The following is a 17585-nucleotide window of genomic DNA, read 5'->3' as shown; positions in this document are numbered from 1 at the left end:
TGGTCTGGGAGTCTGTCAAACACGAACTCCACAGCACCATAATGGCTACACTGAAAACTGGGAAGTTTGGTATCAAACTTCTCAGCACAATAAATGCACACTGATGCCAGTGTACATTTTATTGTAAAATACACCACAGAGGGCACCTTAGAGGTGCCCCCTGAAACTTAACCGACTATCTGTGTAGGCTGACTAGTTTTAGCAGCCTGCCACAAACCGAGACATGTTGCTGGCCCCATGGGGAGAGTGCCTTTGTCACTCTGAGGCCAGTAACAAAGCCTGCACTGGGTGGAGATGCTAACACCTCCCCCAGGCAGGAATTGTCACACCTGGCGGTGAGCCTCAAAGGCTCACCTCCTTTGTGCCAACCCCGCAGGACACTCCAGCTAGTGGAGTTGCCCGCCCCCTCCGGCCAGGCCCCACTTTTGGCGGCAAGGCCGGAGAAAATAATGAGAATAACAAGGAGGAGTCACTGGCCAGTCAGGACAGCCCCTAAGGTGTCCTGAGCTGAGGTGACTCTAACTTTTAGAAATCCTCCATCTTGCAGATGGAGGATTCCCCCAATAGGGTTAGGATTGTGACCCCCTCCCCTTGGGAGGAGGCACAAAGAGGGTGTACCCACCCTCAGGGCTAGTAGCCATTGGCTACTAACCCCCCAGACCTAAACACGCCCTTAAATTTAGTATTTAAGGGCTACCCTGAACCCTAGAAAATTAGATTCCTGCAACTACAAGAAGAAGGACTGCCTAGCTGAAAACCCCGGCAGAGGAAGACCAGAAGACGACAACTGCCTTGGCTCCAGAAACTCACCGGCCTGTCTCCTGCCTTCCAAAGATCCTGCTCCAGCGACGCCTTCCAAAGGGACCAACGACCTCGACATCCTCTGAGGACTGCCCCTGCTTCGAAAAGACAAGAAACTCCCGAGGACAGCGGACCTGCTCCAAGAAAAGCTGCAACTTTGTTTCCAGCAGCTTTAAAGAACCCTGCAAGCTCCCCGCAAGAAGCGTGAGACTTGCAACACTGCACCCGGCGACCCCGACTCGGCTGGTGGAGACCCAACACCTCAGGAGGGACCCCAGGACTACTCTGATACTGTGAGTACCAAAACCTGTCCCCCCTGAGCCCCCACAGCGCCGCCTGCAGAGGGAATCCCGAGGCTTCCCCTGACCGCGACTCTTTGAACCTAAAGTCCCGACGCCTGGGAGAGACCCTGCACCCGCAGCCCCCAGGACCTGAAGGACCGGACTTTCACTGGAGAAGTGACCCCCAGGAGTCCCTCTCCCTTGCCCAAGTGGAGGTTTCCCCGAGGAATCCCCCCCTTGCCTGCCTGCAGCGCTGAAGAGATCCCGAGATCTCTCATAGACTTACATTGAAAACCCGACGCTTGTTTCTACACTGCACCCGGCCGCCCCCGCGCTGCTGAGGGTGAAATTTCTGTGTGGACTTGTGTCCCCCCCGGTGCCCTACAAAACCCCTCTGGTCTGCCCTCCGAAGACGCGGGTACTTACCTGCAAGCAGACCGGAACCGGGGCACCCCCTTCTCTCCATTCTAGCCTATGTGTTTTGGGCACCACTGTCAAATGCACATATTTGCAGATACTTACAAATGCATTTACAAAGGAGTTTTTGACACGGAGAGCCGGAGTGAAAAATCAATGACCAAAGGTCTTTTTATTTTTGCTGCAGCAAAGAGGACAGGTTTACCACTGGCATCCCAGGCCCGAAGTAAAGTGTGCTGACATAAAGCGTTTAACAGTGATATTTATACTCATACATCAAAGGATACATAAAATGTGTAACTAATGATATACGTCATACAGATATTTTTAAGGAGTTAATCAGTATCCACACACTTGTTCCATTCCCAGCCTTGTCCTTGCCTCCCTTCTGCAGCTGCCTGACTCCCCACATTCTTGAGACCCTTCAAAGGATTACGTTGTTCAAAGGTATAGATATCAGCCTTTCCCTCCCCAAAATACCACAGCCGAGGTCAGTTAGTTATTTGAACACACAATTATAATGAATACAGTGCCCCAGTTAGGGAAAGAAACCAGCTGCAAGCCCATGGCGTGGAACCAGGCTTATTTTACCTAAACAAATATACATAAGATAACATATGTGATAGACAGTGCGTTCAGAGACAACAAAAGCTCAAACTTACACGTGTAAAAGAAACGAAGCAATTCAAAATGAATTCTAACAATCGACCCTTTTTGAGTTTTTTTTCTTCTGAACATAATAAACGTTTGAATAGTTCTAAATTTCCTCATATATGTTGAATTTTACTCCCACTTCATTGAAATTTGCATTCATGGGGACATAAACAACCGATGGGTATGAGCAACCAGTATCTGCAGTGAGGACAGTGGGGTCAATAGCCATTAGGGAAGTTATCTCTTCTCTCTGCATCATAGCTCGATTGGTTTCTAGTATTTTCACTGGCGGAAGTTTACACAATTTTAAACAGGAACAGAGAGCAGGTAAGCACTGCACTAATAAACAACTTAATACAATAGCTATTATTATAAAAAGTATGTCTTTAAACAACCAGCCCCACCCCCCAAACCAAGACCATAACCATGATAAACTCCAATCGCCTCCTTCATATTGGCCCCCCTTTTCAAATACCTGTACTGCTTCTTTTATTTTCCCAATATCCAATTCTATCTCTGATGACTTGTTGACGAAATAACAGCACTTTTGCTGGTACTGATGTTGGATTAAAACACATACTCCTCCTTGTTGTACTGTAATCAAGTCTAGGGCAAGCCGATTTTGTATCGCCAATTGGGCTGCAGAGTTTATCTCTACCTGTATACTTCCTATGGCCTCTCTGGTGGCATTAAATGCAATGGCTAATTCAGCTGACATATTCATCATTGCCAGTTGCAAATCGAAAATTCCAAATCCGGGAATAAGAACATGTAATACTTGAAATACCCAGTTCTTTCGCTCCTCCAGTATGGGTGTCCCTCGTTTGTACCTATGTGCAAAACTCCCCATGTTAAGGGGCTGGGAAGATGATATATTTGATATCACAGTAATGTTGGGTGCCAAATATGCCAGTGAACATATCCCTTCCCAGTTTAGAGGCAGTACTTTATATGCAGTTCTTCCACATACGAAGTACATGCCTCCCTGGATTTGTGAATTTATAATGCTGTATTTTATTCGAGGCAATCCTACACCCTCTGGGGTGTCATGCTCAGAATTATTGCAATATTTGTAATCTTCCCAGATTGTATTTAGCAATGATACATTTGCCCAGGGTGCAACATATGAACATCTAGCCGTCCAGAGGGGGCCAAGGAAAACCCGGGACAATATTACAGGTGAATTTTTCCCATTTCTATCTTGTTCTCTGGAGGGATCATATAACAATCCTTCTGGATCTACTAGAATCTCATTTTCTCCCACAGTCAGGTTCCAATAATTCACAGTGTAATTTTGATGAGTCCCATTAATTAACGCTGTCCAATTTCTGTCTATTTTCTCCTCTCCTTCAAGATCCCAATTCCCTGTTTTTATATCAAATAACAAAGTGTAAACACACTGTTCAGGAGGGATCTTTCCCATGTATTTTGCCTCTGGGTTTTGCCCATAAAAATAGGTACCAAAACATATGGGAAACATTTTAAGTGTGGCATTCTCTCCAGGCATCGGGGAGAGCTTGTATTCTGCCTGGGTATTAGGGAGCACCGCACACCTAGGGTACCATTGATATTCTTGTTGGTCACATCTCCAAGTGGTATTTGGTACAAGACACACTTCCCCTCTTTCATATTCGCTTGGTGATACTGGTATTTCATAAAGGCCTATAGGATCCTCGGGGTGTCTAGACAAGTGCCGGCAAATCCAACAGTCAGTGAGACTTAATGTCTCTGCTAATTTTCCATGAACCTTTATCAATGGATGTAAGGTAGGATTTTGCAACAATGATGCAACACCACTGGACATTATACATATTAACATAAGGGTCACTAGGTACTTCATTATGGTTTTGTAGAAATAGTTATAAGGCCACTCTTCCCTATTCTCTAGAGGGATATTTGTCCTGCCAAATGGATATATCTTCATAATTTTATTGTGCTCTTCTCCTTGGTCCTACAACTTTTCTATGATACCGTTTTACTCGTCTCAACCGCCTACGCGTGTTCAAAAATATACTCACACAATTACCAAATATGTAAATGCAAAATATTGATATCACTATACTAATAATCATATACGTATAGATACAAATAAGTAAATTTTTCCTTCAATGTTCACACCCACTAGGGTTCAGCACCGCCGTGCTTTACACTCTAGCAGTTAGGCTGCACTGGTTGGTCCAGGACAATAGAGGTTGGCTTGATCCTAGGTCCCTTAGCTTCTCCTTTTCAAGTTTTAACTCCTGGTGAGTCTCAACTCCCAGTGAGTAAGTCGCAATACTTCAAAGTTAGTCTTCAGTATAGTTTGTCAGTTTCGTTCAGTGTCTCAGCAAAATGAGGGCGGAGGCCAGCAATTTTCAACCAGATTAGTGATGTGCTTGGGTATTAAACAGAAAAAGGGCACCTTTCTTTTTTTTTTTTTTTTTTACCGCTGGGACTACAAACCGCACCAACCCTAATGGCTGGCCGCTTCCGTAGAACTGGTACTTGTTTTTTTTTTTTTTTTTCTTTCTCGCCAGTCACAGAACTGTTAACTCCATTTACCCACTGATTGAATAGCGTTGCACAAGCTGCATCCCACTATACTTGTGTTCTCGTTGAGACAATTGTTCTGACCAATGTTCTGGTGTCGTTGCACAGGCTAGTCACCCGTGTTCATGCTGGAATTTTAGTCATCACAGTCATTTACAACCTCGTCGCCCAAAGTGTGCGTAACAACAGTGAGGATAGCTCGTTTTAATGCTGGTACATCAATGGCATCGGAAATGCCGGTGGCGGTGAAAGCGGGGAACTGTATTTCACAAAGGCAGGCGTGCCGTATTCTGCTGAGCAAAGGATTCCTTGGCCATTCAGAAGAGACCTCAGTTTGCAATTCCAAGCTAGGAGCTATCAGGGTGATGTAAATGTAGCTTTTCGTAGGGGTCACCACCTTACGCACCTTCAAAATTCTGTTCATTTGGATGGGCGAGGACGCAGGTTGTATCGATGAGTTTGTTGGTCTTCAAACAGCAACTCTTCGTCACTGGGCTGCTGTGTCACCGCAGGAGCAGAAGTAGCACTTGAAACCTGTGGAGGTGTTTCCTGTCTCCCTACTTCGCTGTAATCAGGAGACAATGGTAATTCTGCTGTTAGAGTACTCTGTAGTGGAATTGGTGCACGCTTACAGTGGCTAGCATGTATCCAGTTTTTCCTTCCTTCCACTTTCACCGCTGTCTGTGTTGCAAGCAGTACCTGGGCTGGCCCCCGCCACCTGGGCTGAAGACTGTTGGTTCTTTGAAAATTCTTTGTCATAAGCCAATCCCCTGGCTTAAAAGGGTGACCAGGGCCTTCAAGAGGAGTCGGTAGGCTGGCCTTGACCTGTTGGTGGATCAAACGCAAATCTTTAGTCAATTGTTTACAGTAATCTACAAACAAAGGATATTGCACTTCAGAAAGCTTCTTTGGTCGTGGTACCCCCCAGATATTGGCTGGCCTCCCCATGACAACTTCATAGGGGGATAATCGTGACTTGCTACTGGCAGTCATCCTGATGGACATTAATGCTAGGGGCAAAGCATCTGGCCATTTTAAGTTGGTCTCAGCACAAATCTTAGCTATTTTGCTCTTCAAGGTGTAATTATACCTTTCTACAAGGCCCGCTGATTGTGGGTGATTTGCAGCATGAAATCGATGTTTGATGTTAAGGGCGGTACAGACCTTCTCCATTACCTCATTAGAAAAATGACTGCCATTGTCACTCCAGACTAATCGTGGCAAGGCGTATCTAGGAAAATATTCTTTTAGTAATATTTTGGCGGTAGAGAGAGCACCATTGTCTTTTAATGGGTAGGCCTCTATCCATTTTGAAAACATGCATACTACCACTAACACGTATTTCAGTTTGTTACACGGTTCCATGTGGATAAAATCCATCTGTATAGCTTCAAAAGGGAGATCAGGAGGGGCAAAGTGACCAGGGGGCGTAGGGGTCCCTTTTCCTGCATTGTGCACTGCACACACCATACAACTTTTAACCAGGTTATTAGCAGCTTTGGATATCAGAGGATTACTCCAAACATGGTCCAAAGTTGTCTTGATGCCTTGGGCACTGATGTGTGCAGGACTGTGAGCCATAGTAACCATAGCGTGTACATAGCAATTAGGTAACATCCATCTTCTTCTGTCTGTGTCATCTGTGTAACAACCCTCACTGTCTAGTCTACCGTTCTTCTCCCACTGTTCCCTTTCCTCTGCTGTTGCTTCTGCTTGAATATCTCTCACACACTGCATGGTATTTTCTAATACTTCGTACTGGGGTTCTCCCTTGATGCTACTCTCAACATATGCATTGTCAAATGGTGCTCGTGCTGTTGCTTTCGCTGTAGCATCTGCAAAAGCATTTCCTCGTCCTATATCATCAGTAATTTTTTTGTGGGCACTACACTTAATGATTGCGACCTGACGGGGCAGACTGAGAGCAGTCAAAAGTGTCACAATCAAGTTGCCATGCTGGATGGTAGTGCCATGTGACGTGATAAAGCCTCTATTCGCCCAGAGTCGCCCAAAATTATGAGCTACTCCAAACGCATATTGGCTATCAGTGTAGATGTTAACACTAAGATGTTCACTTATTTCACAAGCTCTGGTGAGGGCAATTAATTCTGCAGCCTGTGCCGAATTTTGCGGGATTCTATGAGATTCAACCACTGTTTTGACTGTGGTGACGGCATAGGCTGCAGTGGTCGTACCATCTGGTAACTTGAAGCAAGACCCATCTACAAACAGCTCTCCCTGTGGGTCAGATAGGGGAGTGTCTGTCAAGTCTACCCGTCCCTTAGTTTCTTCCTCAGTGGCAAAAATGCAATTATGATCAAATTCCACATTGTCCTGAGGGAGGGGTAGTAACGTAGCTGGGTTCAAGACATTGCACCGCTTCAAAGTAATATTTGGACTGAACAATGTTAATTCGTAACCCGTTAGACGAGCACTGGTGAGGTGCTGCGTCTGTGTCTTGTTCAACAAAATATCAACGGCATGAGGAACCATCACAGTGAGCGGATTGCCACCAACAAACCCTTCACTTTGTTTCACCGCAGCTGCTGCAGAAGCCACTCCTCTAAGACAAGTAGGCAAAGCTTGCGCCACAGTGTCCAAGGTGGAAGAGAAGTATGCACAAGGGCGTTGTCTCCCACCTTGGGCCTGTGTCAAAACAGACAATGTACAGCCATGCTTTTCATGCACAAATAAAACAAATGGTTTGCTGTAATCCGGATTACCCAATACAGGAGCAGAGCACATCGCCTTTTTTAATTCTTGAAAAGCCTCCTCACATTTGTCAGTCCAAGGTACAGGAGAGGGCACATCTGAAAGTGTCAGAGCAGTCAATGGTTTTGCTATAAGTGAAAAATTTGGAATCCACTGTCTGCAAAAAGATGTAAATCCCAAAAATGCTCGGACTTCAGAAGGGGTGCGTGGTGCAGTCATTGTATGAACCAATTTAATTCTGTCTGGATGTAATCTCCTTCCCTCCTTAGAGAGGAGGTGTCCTAGATAGGTGACCTCCTCTCTACAATACTGCAATTTTGGAAGGGACACCTTATGGCCCAGAGGTGCTAAATGATGTAATAATGCAACAGTATCAGTCTTACATTGTGTCATGGAATCTGAGGCAATTAAAATATCATCAATGTACTGCAACAACGCAGAGCCTGTAGGTGGATTGAATTGGTCTAATTGACGTTTAAGACATTGACTATATATGCTCGGGGACTCAACAAAGCCCTGTGGAATTCTTGTCATCGCGAATGATCTACCAAAAATCGCAAAGCTAAACAAATATTGAGATTCTTCGGCAATTGGAATGCTAAAGAAAGCATTCTTCAAATCGATTACGGTGAAAAAACACGCAGAGGATGGGATCATGGTGAAAAGACTATTCATGTCTGGGACCACGGGAAACTGGGGAATTACTATTTTATTAATTTCTCGGAGATCAATAACTAATCGATATACTGTGTTATCAGTAAATGATTGCTCACCATCTAATCTATTAGCATCATTTCGTTTCTTTACAACAGGAAGGATTGGACTGTTACATGGGCTGCTCACTATTTCCTTTATGACACCTGCATGCACAAGATCAGATATGACTGCCTTGAGCCCTTTTTCGCTTGATTTAGGTAATTTGTATTGAGGAACACGAGGTAACCGGGCACCTGGTTTGATTTTTATTACAATAGGGTCGATATCCATAATGCCTACATCATTCTTGCCTTTGGCCCATAAGCGAGGGTCTATTTCCTGTAGCTCTGGGGGTAAGTCGTATTCCTGTGAGAACATGCACCGAGTTGGGAAAACACTATCCATAGTTACATAGACACCATCCATTGAACAGTGAATAACTGCATTTAATTTCTTTAACAAATCTAATGCAAACAAGTTTTCATTGCAACCTGATGTTAAAGAGAGTGGCGTGTGTACTGTAAATGGGCCTACAGTTACTCTCATAGGTGTTGAGATGGGGCTCACCACGGGGATTCCAGAAATCCCAATTGATGTGGTATGAAGCCCAGACAGGGGAGCCCCGGGGACTGCAGAATGTGCAATAGATGTTCTGGTGGCACCAGTATCTAGAAGAAACTTATGGCCCTCTCCTTCGATTTTTACATCAATGTAGGGACCATTTTGATCTACAGGAATACTTACTCGCCCCTGGCCCTGTCTGTGGCTGTCCTAATAATTGTAGGATTCAGAAAAGAAATCATCAGCATAATATTGTCGTTCAAATGCATTGTCAAAAATATTAGTGTTACGCGGGACCTGATTCTCATTCTGCGAATTCTGATCAGTTCTACCTCTTCCTCGTCCTCGTGCATTACCTGCCGCGTTCCCTCTATGAAGTGACATACTTTGTCTTCCTTCCAGCAATGGGCAAGTATCACGCCAATGTCCATCCTGCTTACAGTAGGCACATTGGTTGATATTTAATCGGCGGTCTTGGGGTGGTGCAGATGTACCTCGGCCTCGACCCCTTCCCCGTCCCCTTGGTGGGCCACCCCTTTGCTGAGGGGTTGCATCCCGCTGAGGGTATGCCTGCTGTAATAATACCTTTTTCTTCAATTCTTTTACTGACTTCTCATTCTTTTCTAATTCTTCCTTGTACCTGCTCTCATAGTATTGCGCCATCTGCAAAATCTCTGCCTGTCCCTTCGTCATCCACGAACTCTCTGTTGCTTTTAATTTTTGTGATATTTCAGGTAGAAGGCCATTAACAAAGCGTTCTACAAATAGTGTGACACCTGTTACGGTGGCGAGGTCTTGACCGCTAAAATCTATGAACGCTTGTTCAATTCGAGTAAAATAATCTGGGACATCTTCACCTATTTTCTGTTTATAAGTGGCAAGCTTTCCCCAATCCACAGTCTGAAGAGGTATAACAGTTTCTAACTTAGTCAATATCCGATTAGGTAAATCTAAAATATCCTGATGCGGCAGGGTTCCTGGTGCCCTTTGTGCTTCATGTGCTTCTAAACCCCCCCATGTATTTCCCAAAGTAGGTGCATCATCTACTCTTCTAATTTTATGCCAAACTTCAGGACCCAATAAAACACCAAAAAAATAGTCAATGTCTTTGAGAGTCATGGTTGTGGTGGAAATGGCAGTTCTAAGGTCCCGATAGAATCCAGCTGGATTCTTTCGAGGGTCTGGCAAGTCTTTCTTTATAGCCATTACCTCCTCCCTTTTCCATGGTATATGAACAAATTGGGCCACCGGCACGGGAGCTGGTTGTCCGGCGGCAGCTGCTGCTGCGACTGCAGCTGCAGTGGGCATATCAGGGTGCACTTCCCTCATTGGGTACCCCTTGTCATATCTATTTAGAACATCTTCCCTGGCTATGACACAAATGCGTACTCCCTCATTTATGCTGCTACTATCAAGAATACAAGCCCTACTGTCCCGCCATAATTGGTTTAATTCTTGTTCATAAGGGAGAGGGGTAGAATCTGTAATGCAAGACTTCCAATCCCTCTCCAATTTTTCAATCATATACAACAGTGCTAATTGCTGTCCAAAATGTGACATCTGTTGTATTGTGTCCATAATATCGGTGTGGGTGTAAATAAGATGTGACATCCAGTTATCTGACTGATCCTTGATAACCCGTTTTTCCCAATCCCCAATAGTGGAGCGGGTACCAGGGGGCGAAATCGACTTCATAGGTGTGCTCCATATGGGTGAAAGTGAGTGAGTGGCTGTGCACCGTCGGCGTTGTCCATTTGGGGTATTAGGGGCAGGGGACATTATTGGTAACCTTGCAGTGTTGGCTGGTAGTGGTGGGGCAGGTGGCGGAGGGATTAGGACTTGGGCTATTTGGGTGGCTTGAGCTAGAGGCTGTGGTGGCTGTGGCACATGCTGCTGTAGTGGTGCACCTGGATTTCCCAAATTGTGCCCTTGCCCTTGCTGCTGTTGCTGTGCCCCCATGATAGGTTGGGCTACTGCAGGGGGTGTGTAAGGTGGAGGTGCAGTAGGGCTATTATCTAATAGCTGTAGCATTACCTCATCTTCCTCTAATGCATGTTTGGGTTCTGTTGGCTTTGATACATAACTTCCCTCCACCTGGGCCCTATGGACTCTATCTTCAGACTCAATTCTTTTCTGGGTTTGGGAATGGTGGTACAGGGCGGCTTTCTGCATGATGGTTCTCCGGTTCTCCTTCTCTAACAGTTTATCTGACTTCGTTTTTCTTTTGGTGGCCTCAATTTCCCATTTTCTGTATACTTCAAACATATGTTGTCTAGCCTTTTTATGAAACAAACATTCCTGTAGGTAGGTTAGTTTCTTTAAATCAAAAGACCCATCCTCCGGCCACTGGAGGTCAGGACAATGTCTAGTATATTTGCGCCATATACTATTATACAAATTATTCTCTAAACCATAATCCTTTAACATGTCCCACCCTGGTGTTCCCTCTTTTGGAATGGGTTGCTTTTTATCTAAACGTGGCACATGATTTCGGCGAAAACAAAGACATAGCCCTTGCCAACATTTCTTATTTCCCATATCTAACCTTTTAATTTGTTCAAAATGCAACACGCACCAAATTTCAAAATGCAACCTGCACCGAAAAAAAAAAAACCTTTTTCAAATGTGCACCAAAGAAAACCTTTTCAAATATTTACCAACTTACAAATTGCTCCAGGCCTGGGCAAATTACTCAAACAAGAAAAACACATGTAATACAAATTGTCAAATGGTACCTTGTACAAATGCAAATTTACCAAGAACTAATCATTCCCAAAAATGATAAGTTATCCAAAAACAATTATTCTCTCAAATGCAAGTTAAAGCAGACAAATAGCCAGCGAGGAACAGTCTTACCTGACTATCTGCTTTTTCCTGGATTTCTCTCCGGCCGCCCGTGTCAGACTAATCCGTCAAGATAAACACCGATGTTTCAGGGACTTCGCTGGGACATCATGAGAAAACGGGGGGAAACCTGCCCGGTGGATAAGATGCAGCTGCTTCAGAAACTAAGTCTTTGTGCAGGGGCCCCTGGAATCTACACCTCCGGAACGGCGTCCCCCCACTGGCAGCACGTCTCGTGACAGAGCTACTGAAGATATCCACTGGAAGGTCCCTGTTCGGGCGCCAAATTGTCAAATGCACATATTTGCAGATACTTACAAATGCATTTACAAAGGAGTTTTTGACACGGAGAGCCGGAGTGAAAAATCAATGACCAAAGGTCTTTTTATTTTTGCTGCAGCAAAGAGGACAGGTTTACCACTGGCATCCCAGGCCCGAAGTAAAGTGTGCTGACATAAAGCGTTTAACAGTGATATTTATACTCATACATCAAAGGATACATAAAATGTGTAACTAATGATATACGTCATACAGATATTTTTAAGGAGTTAATCAGTATCCACACACTTGTTCCATTCCCAGCCTTGTCCTTGCCTCCCTTCTGCAGCTGCCTGACTCCCCACATTCTTGAGACCCTTCAAAGGATTACGTTGTTCAAAGGTATAGATATCAGCCTTTCCCTCCCCAAAATACCACAGCCGAGGTCAGTTAGTTATTTGAACACACAATTATAATGAATACAGTGCCCCAGTTAGGGAAAGAAACCAGCTGCAAGCCCATGGCGTGGAACCAGGCTTATTTTACCTAAACAAATATACATAAGATAACATATGTGATAGACAGTGCGTTCAGAGACAACAAAAGCTCAAACTTACACGTGTAAAAGAAACGAAGCAATTCAAAATGAATTCTAACACCACTTTGAACTCTGCACCTGACCGGCCCTGAGCTGCTGGTGTGGTGACTTTGGGGTTGCTCTGAACCCCCAACGGTGGGCTACCTTGGACCAAGAACTGAACCCTGTAAGTGTCCTACTTACCTGGTAAAACTAACAAAAACTTACCTCCCCCAGGAACTGTGAAAATTGCACTAAGTGTCCACTTTTAAAACAGCTATTTGTCAATAACTTGAAAAGTATACATGCAATTTTGATGATTGGAAGTTCCTAAAGTACTTACCTGCAATACCTTTCGAATGAGCTATTACATGTAGAATTTGAACCTGTGGTTCTTAAAATAAACTAAGAAAAGATATTTCTCTATATAAAAACCTATTGGCTGGATTTGTCTCTGAGTGTGTGTACCTCATTTATTGTCTGTGTATGTACAACAAATGCTTAACACTACTCCTTGGATAAGCCTACTGCTCGACCACACTACCACAAAATAGAGCATTAGTATTATCTATTTTTACCACTATTTTACCTCTAAGGGGAACCCTTGGACTCTGTGCATGCTATTCCTTACTTTGAAATAGCACATACAGAGCCAACTTCCTACAAGCGGTTATCCACTTGTGAACAGGAAACAAATAGCTAAGCCTAGGATTTATTCAACTAGGTAAAAAAGGACCATCTTAGCATGTGGCCCATATGGTCCTCATGGCATATGTTTACAAAACACTATTGTGTAGCTATAGAAACAAGTCAAGCAATTTCACTTTGACAATTGGTACTGAAAGCTGTTTGCATTCACTGTTGTCTGACCCTTCTTCCCAAAGGAGGTAATACCTTTACCTAATATGTGCAAAATATGTGTAACTAGAGAAGATTTAATGCATCCGAAGCGACCTGTAATAATGGTTTTGCAGTTAAAAGTTCTTATAGATTCACATGCCATCATCCTTCCACCCCCATGAAAGAAAGTTAGTGGTGTGGTAACTAAAATAAAATATATATTGGTGGACGCATAGAGATACATTGATGCTTACAGTGTCTATCCAGGCTATGCCTTTGTTGACATTCTCAGAAATGGGTTTTTATATTGAACCAATAAACAGTGGAATTGTGCAAAGCTTCTGAATCTCGAACTTATTTTCCATGCAAGTAAATGGTGTATTTTAATTGCTCTGCACTCTTACCAAGTGTTCCTTCTAAATATGCATGACTTCCAGTGTTTGACATTTTTGCTTTGCCACGTTTTTCCAACTTTGAAACTTTTGTTTGTGTAGGTAATGATGGAAGGTGGACGCAGTAAAGGGTTTGGGTTTGTATGCTTCTCATCTCCTGAAGAAGCCACTAAAGCTGTCACAGAAATGAATGGGAGGATTGTTGCCACCAAGCCTTTGTATGTGGCTTTAGCCCAACGCAAAGAAGAACGGCAGGCCCATCTCACTAACCAGTACATGCAACGAATGGCCAGTGTAAGGGCTGTGCCTAACCCTGTGATCACACCATACCAGCCGGCACCACCATCCGGTTATTTTATGGCAGCAATCCCACAGGTAAAACATTTTTATATTAGGCAGCACTTTTGCAAACTTCTAAATAGGAAAGATGTTGGATTGTTGTTTTTTTTGTGTTCCAAAATGTAGAAAAGTGTTGTATTTGCAATACAATGTAACTGTAAAACAAATCTTGAGAAATTGGCATCTAACTATGAACTCTTATGTAAAGCAGAGGCTCCATGATACGTGCCCCATAACCCATAATGTTGAAGGACATAGTTTCCAGCTCATTGTTTTTATTTTCCCCACTATATGGTTCAGCGTTGTTTTTATTGGTGTGTGCTATGAAAGCTTCTCCTTATGGATAATTTATAATTTGGAAGCCGGGTTAACCGAACACTTCCTAAATATAACACTTCATTCAAGAAGACTGTACGCTTGTAATTTCCTTGAACCTGGCGCCAGTTCATTGTAGAGGAATGGCTCATGTCGGGGGGAGGTAATGGAAAATAATCCCTTTGAGTTGAGCCCTAATCAGACTAACATAGGGTCTGTAACTTCTGCTTGCAGCACGACATGATGAAAATGCTTGTTGTGCGTTTAAGGCCTTTTATTTGAAAAATAAAGTTCTGATGGATACAAACTACCTGTGGATTCCTCACCTTATGAATTCGCCTTGCGCCAGCATCTGACGGAAAGTCTTCTTCCCAGCTCTCCACATTGACACGGACGTCACAATTGCACGGCTCCACGCGACTCAGTCTGACGTCACCGGGCCAAAAAGAGGACCTCGCCGGCGTGCTGACGTCAGTTTCCTTTTTTCCGTGCCTTCGACGCTAACGGTTCTTTTTCCTGGCTCGTTGGATAGTTGTAGCTTTAGTAGTTACAATGTCTCCCCCGAGAAAATCGTGTTTCAAGCCTTGTAATGAATGTGGCTGTCGGATGTCGGTCACTGATCCGCATGGGGACTCCTTTGGTGTCTTAACTCTGAGCACGACGTCGAGGGGTGTGGATCGTGCCAGAGCATGAACCCTAAGGCACTAAAAGAAAGAGAGGCCAAGCTTTTCTTAGGCCTCAGTTTTCACTGACACCACAAGAGCCTGATGTGCAGCAGAAGTATCAAGAACAGAGATATCCTGCCTTCCCGGCTCTGGGAGCGGATCTAGCAGCATTTCTAAAAGCTATGTGTGCTGTTTTCCAGTCTATGGCCCCTGCTGGTGCACCGGCGGGTCCCACGGGGCCATTAGCATTTTCACTGGGATCCCCGGCTCCATATAAGATGAGGCCGTTTATGCCGTTTGAGCCCGGTTGGGGGTGCCGGGTCGACGCCGATGATGTCTCCATGAGGTATGGCGTCACCTTCTAGATCTGTGGCGCCGTTGCCATCACCGCGTCAGCCGATGCTATCCCCTGGTCATCTGGCCCAATTACCTTTGTGCCAGCCAGCTCTGAAGATGGTGCCGTTGGAGTCTGTGTCCGCGCCGGATCAGAGTGATTCTCGGATTCATCCATCCTCTCCTGTGCCCTGTCGGGATTCGAAACCAGTGTCTTCGGCGTCTGTGAATTAGATGTCGACGCCAAGGCTAGAGTCCCGCTTGAGATATCGAAGGAAGGCCTTGCGTCTCCTTGAAGAGGAAGAATACCTGCAGTTGGAGGAGGGCGAGCTTGTAGAGCATTCGGATGAATACCAAGGATTGGGATCAGCCAGTGGGCTGGATACTTCCCCCGAATGGGACATTTCATCTCCAGGGGAGTTTACAAAGGAGGCAGCGACATTTCATTCGGTCATTAGAAAGGCAGCGGACTATTTAGACTGCCTTTATCTGCAGCAGAGGTGAAGACAAATCTGCTAACTGAGATGCATCCCTCTACGTCCTTGGCTGATCCTATGCTGCCCTTCAACAAGGCATTGATGGAGCCTATTACGGACTTGTGAAGGAAACTAGTTTAGTCTCCGGCTGTGAATAGGGCTGCAGCAAGGAGGCATAGGGGAGCACCTGGGGATCCTGGGTTCCTTTCACTCCATCCAACCCTGGAGAGTTTAGTGGTTCAAGCGTCTTGCTCTACAAAGTCTGCTCCTGGTTCATTCCCTGTAGTCCCGTCTGATAGAGTCCAAACAAATGGAACAGTCTTCGAAAAAGATATTTTCGTCTTGCAGCATGGCGCTCAAGGCTGCAGACGCTACCTGTGTGCTGGGCAGGAATGTCCACGCCTTCATGGACTCAGCCAAGGCTATGGTCGGGGATCTGTCACAGGACGCACAGAGGCCTTTTGGAACACTCTTTTCGGACGCGCGGCTGCGGCACAGCAGATTATACAATCTGGCCTTGATACAACGAACTCAGTTGCCAGGGCAATGGGGATATCTGTTGCTACAAGGAGGCATGTTTGGCTGAGGTCCTCCGGATTCTCCTCAGATGGACAGACCACCTTACTAGACTTGCCCTTCCATGGTGAAAGGCTGTTTGGAGAGAAAGCGGACTCTGCCCTTGAATGTTTTAAGGACGGCGGGCTACAGCAAATTCCTTAGGCTTACAGGCTACCCCTGCTGACCCTTATAGGCCTTTTCACAGGTTCAGAGGGTTTGGTCTTGGGGCAGTTTTTCAGAGGCCCCAGTACTCGGCCCAACAACCTGCCAATCCATCCTATTGATCCTTTAGCGGTAGAGGGAGGGCTAGAACTAGAGGGGCAGCCCAGCAGCATCCATCATCATCCTCTTCCTCTGGTGGAAACAGCAGGGGAAGCAGCCCTAGTTTTACCCACTTCTAGGGGGAAGGCTTTGTCTTTTTCTCCGCAAGTGGGAGTTGATAACAGACTCCTGCTTGTTGAATATTGTGGAAAAAGGATATGCTCTCCCTTTTCAGGAGTTCCCTCCTCCCTACCCAACCCACCCACCCCCCAATATCTCATTTTGTTCAGAAGACCATCTCCTGTTGCAACAGGAGGTTCTGGCCATGTTATCGAAGGGTGCAGTAGAGTTGGTTCAAGAGCAGGAAAACGGGTCAGGGTTGTTATTCTAGATATTTCCTGATACCCAAGAAGGACGGTCGCCTGAGACCGATCCTAGACCTGAGGATTTTGAATTGGTATCTCAAGCAGGAGAAATTCTAAATGCTGACTCTAGCGCAGGTACTTATGGCGTTTAATCATTGGTCTCCGGTGGAACAGATGTTTCATATCAATCTGTTGGACCTGCCGGCGATACGTCTGGCTCTCAAGGCCTTCCTCCTTTACCTTCGCGGTCAGTCGGTTCAAGCCCTCTCGGACAACACTACTGTGATGTGGTACGTAAACAAGCAGGGAGGAGTAGGGTCGTACCTTCCCTGCAGAGAAGCTCTGCGGCTCTGGTCCTGGGCTCAGGACCATCAGATTTGCTTGATAGCAAATCATTTGGCTGGGGTTCTGAACGTACGTGCGGACAGTCTCAGTCGGCACTTCTCGGCCGATCACGAGTGGCGTCTCAATCCGGACCTGGTCCTGTACATCTTCGGGATGTGGGGCTCTCCGCAGGTAGATCTATTCGCTACTCAGGAGAATGCGCACTGCCCATCGTTCTGCAGTCTCCAGTATCCAATGCAAGAAGCATTGGGGGGTGCGTTTCAAATACCCTGGGACGACCATTTGCTTTACGTGTTCCCCCCCCCCCCCCCCCCCCCCATACCCTTGATTCCTTGGGTTCTGAGGAAGATTCACCAAGACAGGGCC

General features: G+C 45.4%; 1 protein-coding gene across 1 annotated transcript in view; it reads left to right on the top strand.

The window, feature by feature from the left end:
• PABPC1 (poly(A) binding protein cytoplasmic 1) overlaps positions 1-17585 on the top strand; it is a 300149-nt gene that overhangs the window by 164607 nt on the left and 117957 nt on the right. The window contains exon 9 of the mRNA XM_069220563.1: positions 13665-13937. Within this exon, the coding sequence (XP_069076664.1) occupies positions 13665-13937 (273 nt within the window). The remainder of the gene's footprint in view (positions 1-13664; positions 13938-17585) is intronic.

This window comes from Pleurodeles waltl, chromosome 2_2 (assembly GCF_031143425.1).
Source record: "Pleurodeles waltl isolate 20211129_DDA chromosome 2_2, aPleWal1.hap1.20221129, whole genome shotgun sequence".
Classification (NCBI taxonomy): Eukaryota; Metazoa; Chordata; class Amphibia; order Caudata; family Salamandridae; genus Pleurodeles; species Pleurodeles waltl.
This window is presented reverse-complemented; position numbering and strand designations above follow the sequence as displayed.